Source organism: Apis dorsata, unplaced genomic scaffold, assembly GCF_000469605.1.
Source record: "Apis dorsata unplaced genomic scaffold, Apis dorsata 1.3 scaffold_191, whole genome shotgun sequence".
Taxonomy (NCBI): Eukaryota; Metazoa; Arthropoda; class Insecta; order Hymenoptera; family Apidae; genus Apis; species Apis dorsata.
Window position 1 is genome coordinate 70,211 of NW_006263476.1, and position 5,481 is coordinate 75,691.

General features: G+C 40.0%; 2 protein-coding genes across 6 annotated transcripts in view; both read right to left on the bottom strand.

Annotated features, from left to right (window-relative positions):
* LOC102672342 (homeodomain-only protein-like) overlaps positions 1 to 1,540 on the bottom strand; it is a 2,394-nt gene extending 854 nt beyond the window's left edge. Inside the window, exons 1-2 of one of the 2 annotated variants that reach the window (XM_031509898.1) lie at positions 1,151 to 1,540; positions 3 to 123 (exon numbers count right to left, since the gene is read on the bottom strand). In XM_031509898.1, coding sequence (XP_031365758.1) covers positions 3 to 123; positions 1,151 to 1,274 — 245 coding nt within the window. In that variant the 5' untranslated portion in view covers positions 1,275 to 1,540. Of the gene's footprint in view, positions 124 to 1,150 lie in introns of both variants that reach the window. The other variant, XM_006614564.2, reaches the window with a different exon arrangement.
* Positions 1,541 to 2,148: 608 nt separating this feature from the next.
* The window catches only part of LOC102675313 (cilia- and flagella-associated protein 61-like), a 4,328-nt gene continuing 995 nt past the window's right edge, over positions 2,149 to 5,481 (bottom strand). The window contains exons 2-9 of one of the 4 annotated variants that reach the window (XM_031509887.1): positions 4,079 to 4,858; positions 3,807 to 4,014; positions 3,556 to 3,725; positions 3,135 to 3,347; positions 2,961 to 3,065; positions 2,636 to 2,896; positions 2,492 to 2,557; positions 2,149 to 2,426 (exon numbers count right to left, since the gene is read on the bottom strand). In XM_031509887.1, the coding sequence (XP_031365747.1) occupies positions 2,241 to 2,426; positions 2,492 to 2,557; positions 2,636 to 2,896; positions 2,961 to 3,065; positions 3,135 to 3,347; positions 3,556 to 3,725; positions 3,807 to 4,014; positions 4,079 to 4,348 (1,479 nt within the window). In that variant the 5' untranslated portion in view covers positions 4,349 to 4,858 and the 3' untranslated portion in view covers positions 2,149 to 2,240. Of the gene's footprint in view, positions 2,558 to 2,635; positions 2,897 to 2,960; positions 3,066 to 3,134; positions 3,348 to 3,555; positions 3,726 to 3,806; positions 4,015 to 4,078; positions 4,859 to 5,481 lie in introns of those variants that run through there. The other 3 variants (XM_031509885.1, XM_031509888.1, XM_031509886.1) reach the window with 3 other exon arrangements.

The following is a 5,481-nucleotide window of genomic DNA, read 5'->3' on the forward strand; positions in this document are numbered from 1 at the left end:
GTGCCCTCGGCCATCTATTGAACTGTTCCTGGAGAACAGCTTCTTGATCCGTGGTCAAACGAATGACTCGGGCATCGGATCCTCTGCTGGGATATTGCGGCGAGGCTGATTTCAACATTTTGCCTACGAACAGAACCATCATCAGTGGTTGCACTCAAGGCGACAACGATGATAAGAGGAGGGAAAATCGCGACAATTATCGCGACAAAAGACAGTGTGTGAATCAACGCGACGCATCGTCAATATAGGTCTTGAATATTTCCTTTTACGGATAACAAACACGTATGATACACCGTAAAAGCACGAGGATCGACCTCTCGATAAATTGACTTTCGTTATATAATATGCGTCTCGCATTATCATTAGCTTGCAAGTTATACGACTAAGGCGTGGTAATCGTAATAGTTGTATAATAACGCCGGTTATTACGTAAACGCTTGCAATGTTGTTTTGTATTTATCTCATGTTATTTATTATTGTGCAAGATTAGGCGCGATTAACACGCCAAGTCCTTAATTGGAAAGTCTTCATTCGACGAACAATTTAACAATGGGAAGAAATTTATTTTGGAACGAAACGATTGTATTTCCCCGGTTAAATTCGGTCGAATTTAAACGTCCAAATGATTTTTTTTTTTTTTTTCTTTTTTACGATTCTTGGAGCGAACAACAGCTGTAAAAATCCACGGGCGCGGAGAACGAAACGGAGGAACGAGAATAGCGCGACATTGACCCAACGTCAGGGACTCTACACGCTTTTGGATACATTTCAAGAGTCGATTACACGGGAATAACAAAAGTCGTGCCTGGCTTGCTACGTCTGAATCGCGTGTCTCATCGTGCGTCTCGCATCGATTTTATGCTATTCTTCTCGGAAACGTGGCAAATTCAGGATCGAAATGGAAAATAGGCGCACGTAATATTTTTCATTCCGGATGAAAGCAAATCGAAAGGAAGTTTTTCTATGAAACGTAATGTGGAATCACATTACCACTTTTTTAAGTGGTAACGATTCCGTTCGTTAAAAATATAACATGATAATATTAACGAGTGAAGAAATGAAATACGAGACGACAATAAAAAGGGGAAAAAATTGACGCGACGCGACGTGGCCAATTTCCCGCTCGACTTTTAAAAATTTTTCCACTTACTCGGCTCGGTGAATCTCACTCTGTGCGTCGATTTTTTGGGGACATAGCGATTCTTCGGATAAGAAGCGCTTCGTTCGCAAATGTAACACCTCCTTTCGTAAAAATACGAGGAATACTCGCTCATTTTTCGCGTTGCGTTCGGCTCGGTCGAGAAGATGATGAACGTTCGTGTGCGCGGTTCACGCGCGACTGATTCCTACCTGGTTTCTCCGCAATTGATTTTGCGCGCGTTAAGCAATTTAAAAATGTAAATCGATGCGTACACGTAGGAGATGTTCAGCCTTGATAATAGATATGCACCGATCTAACGAAAGACTCAACCGAGTCCACTTGCCAAAAAGGTTAATTATACAGTTCTGTTTCCGGTTCTGAATCACCGGTCCGTTAAGCCAAGTATTTGGCTCCCTTTCTTACGATCATCGATAAATTATCTCGCTATTTTTTTATTACGTTTAATAATAAACAACGAGCACTTGAACACGGCACGGGGTATATTTTCTCTGCCGTATTTTCTCACTGTGGAATTATTTTCACGGTTCGATCGATTTCAAACTCTAATCCTTCTGTAAGCGACGCTTTCTCTTCGAGATTAAGCGATTCTCCAAAGAGAGCATCAAATCGAACCCATCAACGATCTCACTCTAATACAAACGAGAGAGAGAGAGAGAGAGAGAGAATTCTGCCTCTTTAAACAGGCACGCCACGACATTTCAGTGACGACGTGTTTGTTGTTTCACGATGCGTAGGCGGCAAGTAGACGCTGCCTTGAGCCGTATGTTTATGGAGCAGCACGGCGGAATGTTAAACTTGACCCACAGATCGGATCGCATGCCGAGTAAATAGGCGCGGATGGAACGATCGAGGGCTCGGATCGGGAACTCGTTTATTAAAAGTCGGTAACGTTGCCAATGCGCTCGTTTTTTGAAACCGTCGGGCGAAAATGCATGGCGCGAATTCGAGTAAAATCATGTATAAAATAATACTTGGAAGCTCGTTTCGCGATCTCTTTATTTTGATCTCGTTCGAGAAGAAGAAGAAGAAGAAGAAGAAAAATATATATATATATATAGAAATTAGGTTGCTCAAAAGTTTAGAAGTTGTACAGTGGGCTATCCTTGATTTCTTCGTATAATTCGATCAATTTATCGGGCGTGCAATACATAGGTAGATCCTCTTGGCAGAATTGTAGAAAGTCGAGCAGATTCTCCTCGATCTCTTGCTGGTAAACGGAACCAGCGAATCTCGATTGGATGGTTTGAAGATCGTTCTTTTGTATCTAGATGTTGGTTGGCACAACGTATTAACAGAGGTTTCGCTTTCGAAAGCTAGATTCGAACTCACCTCCTCCCATTTCGACCGTATTAGAGCATGTATGCAATCGTTAATCAAAGATTGGCCGGATATCGCCTAAACAAATAATATTTGTTTTTTTCTTTTCTCTCTTTTCTTACTTTCACTTTCTTTCTTTTTCTCTCTCTTTCTTACCGTTTTCGACAAGAGCGTTGCACGATTCTCCACCCGAAGACAGTTGAATTTATCGTAAAATATGGCCAGGGCCCACGGTTCCCGAAAGTATTCGAAAAAGTCCACGATCAGCGATTCCTGAATCACGAGAAAATTGCATTGTTCGAATATATGCTCGAAGAATGAAAATGAGAAAACGCTTACTTTGAATCGCGCCTTTAAATTGTTCAACAGGCTCTCGTGTTTTCCCCACAACGAGCATATATGATCCACTTCGAAATTCTAAAAATTAACTTAATCCTAATTTTGAAAAAAAAGAAAAGAACGAGAATTCCCTCTTTTTTACCTTTTTGTTAAAACAGGTTATCGTCTCGACCACGTTGAACCGATTTAATCTTATCCGAAAGTAACCCATATCGGTTTTGCACGATCCCGTGATCAGCACTTGACCCTAAAACACTCGCAACAATTCAAAGAAAGATTTTTCCTTGAAAAAGAAGAAAGTATCAACAACACTCACGTAAATATCGAAACGAATCGCGATCTTGCGCGGCGTGCTTTTCCCGCATTTTCGTACGTAAAGAAATCGATAACCACCAGGTACGATGCAGGCCACTATCAATGGTAATCGGAACACGTATACCGACTCGAAGGCTTTACGTTTCGATGGTATGGACGCTGGATCCTTGCCTTGATGCTCGTTTTCGATGAACGATCGAATGATTTTCGCCAACTATATTATAAACAAGTTAAAATTCGAGGCGGTTCTCTAATCGTTCGATATCTTAAAAATCACTTATTATCATGTTTCATTTGCATTTTATCAGGAATTATTGTTAAGCTCGAGTTAAAGCTTCGAGAATGAAAAAATTCGCGAATTCTCGTATTTCGAGAACCGTTGCTCTGAACGATCTGGAAATGTAGAACGTTGATCTACTAACTTTTTCGCCGATCTCGATTCTGTTGAAGTTTTTGTGCTGCCAAGACTCGCTGTAATACCTTCTGCAATACTTGGTTATGGTGCCAGCAGCGAAGATCGACGGATCGTTCGTTCTCAAGTCTGAATCTATGACCAATTGGCCGTCGAACATCAATCCGGATCTACAGATCGCTGAAACGGATCGATCGTGGTGAAACGCAACCCTCCAACCCTCGTAAATTATACATTAACGATTGAAATATTGGCAATCACCCAAGAATATCTTCATGCCGATAGTCTTTTCGTAAAAGTTTATTAAAAAGTCGCAATATATCACTTTGCTCTTGCCCTTCGACTTTATAATGATCGATTCGATCATTTTACCATTTGACGTGTTCTCCAAGTTCCAATTAATCAATTCCCATCCCATGATTATTTTGATGTTGTTCCTCGTGATCGACTCCATCACTTCCGTGTACACCTTGAACATTTGATTTCGAAATCAAGAAAGTTTATCGAACGGAGGAGGGCTTATTTTCTCGTACTTCGCAATCGTCGAAGAACGCCTCGTCCTTGGCCTTGCACTGGGCCAACGGAGGATGGATCAACGTGATCCAAGAGCCATCCACTCCGAATTCTAGCAACCCTTGGAGAGCGCAGTAGCAATCTATGTTGTGCCCGTAAAAGATGATAATCTCTAAAAATAAATCGGAAAATTGATTAATCGTACAGCTGCATTCCGACCATTCATGTGCCCGATCGATTAACTTTTCTTTTTCAAATTTTCCGTCTGCCTTTTTATCTTCTCCAGGCATACGGCCGCTTCCGTATCGTCGTTGATCGTCAACATGTTCCAAGGCACTTCGTTTTCCAAAAATTCTCTGCGCGAAATCACCAATATTTTACCACATTTTTCTTTACTTTCTTTTTTTTTTTGTTCTTCGTTTATTACCCTTTCTTCTCGAGTTCCAACTCGTCGTAAAACTTGGGCTTTTGATACTGCATCCCGCAGGTCAAGATCAAATAATCGTACGTGATGTTCCCTTGATGCAACACGGTCACGTATTTCTCCTTCCTGTTGATCATAACAGAATGCAATCCGTATCTCGATTCTCGATCATCGATTCTCTTTCTACCTGTTAATCGTTATGACCGTCCCGTACACGATGTTGATCCAGACACGCGTGGGAATCTCTCGACGATATTTCCGGCAGTATCGGCCGGTGAACGGTATCATGCGATCGCTCAAATTGTTGTAATCATTGTCGTAAGGCAAACCGTTGGGCGATATCAAAGTGAGATTCGCGAATCGTACGAAATTGCAGCTAAAAAAATAAATCTATGAAACTTTATCAACCTTCCTCCAAACCCTTCTTTCGAACGAAAGAAGAAAGTAGACAACCTTCTGATTCCGATTTTTTTAATTTCTTAAAAAAGAAAAAACTGAAAAAATCTCGAAACACTAAGTGAGATTCGCGAATCGTATGAAATTGCGACTAAAAAAAATAAATCTATGAAACTTTATCAACACCCTTCTTTCGAACGAAAGAAGAAGGTAATAGACAATCTTCTGATTCCGATTTTTTTAATTTCTTAAAAAAGAAAAAATAAAAATCTGGAAAAATTTCGAAACACTAAGTGAGATTCGCGAATCGTATGAAATTGCAGCTAAAAAAAATAAATCTATGAAACTTTATCAACACCCTTCTTTCAAACGAAAGAAGAAAGTAGACAACGATCCTCCTGATTCCGATTTTTTTAATTTCTTAAAAAAAAAAAACTGAAAAAATTTCGAAACACTAAGTGAGATTCGCGAATCGTATGAAATTGCGGCTAAAAAAATAAATCTATGAAACTTTATCAACACCCTTCTTTCGAACGAAAAAAGAAGGTAATAGACAATCTTCTGATTCCGATTTTTTTAATTTCTTAAAAAAGAAAAAATAAA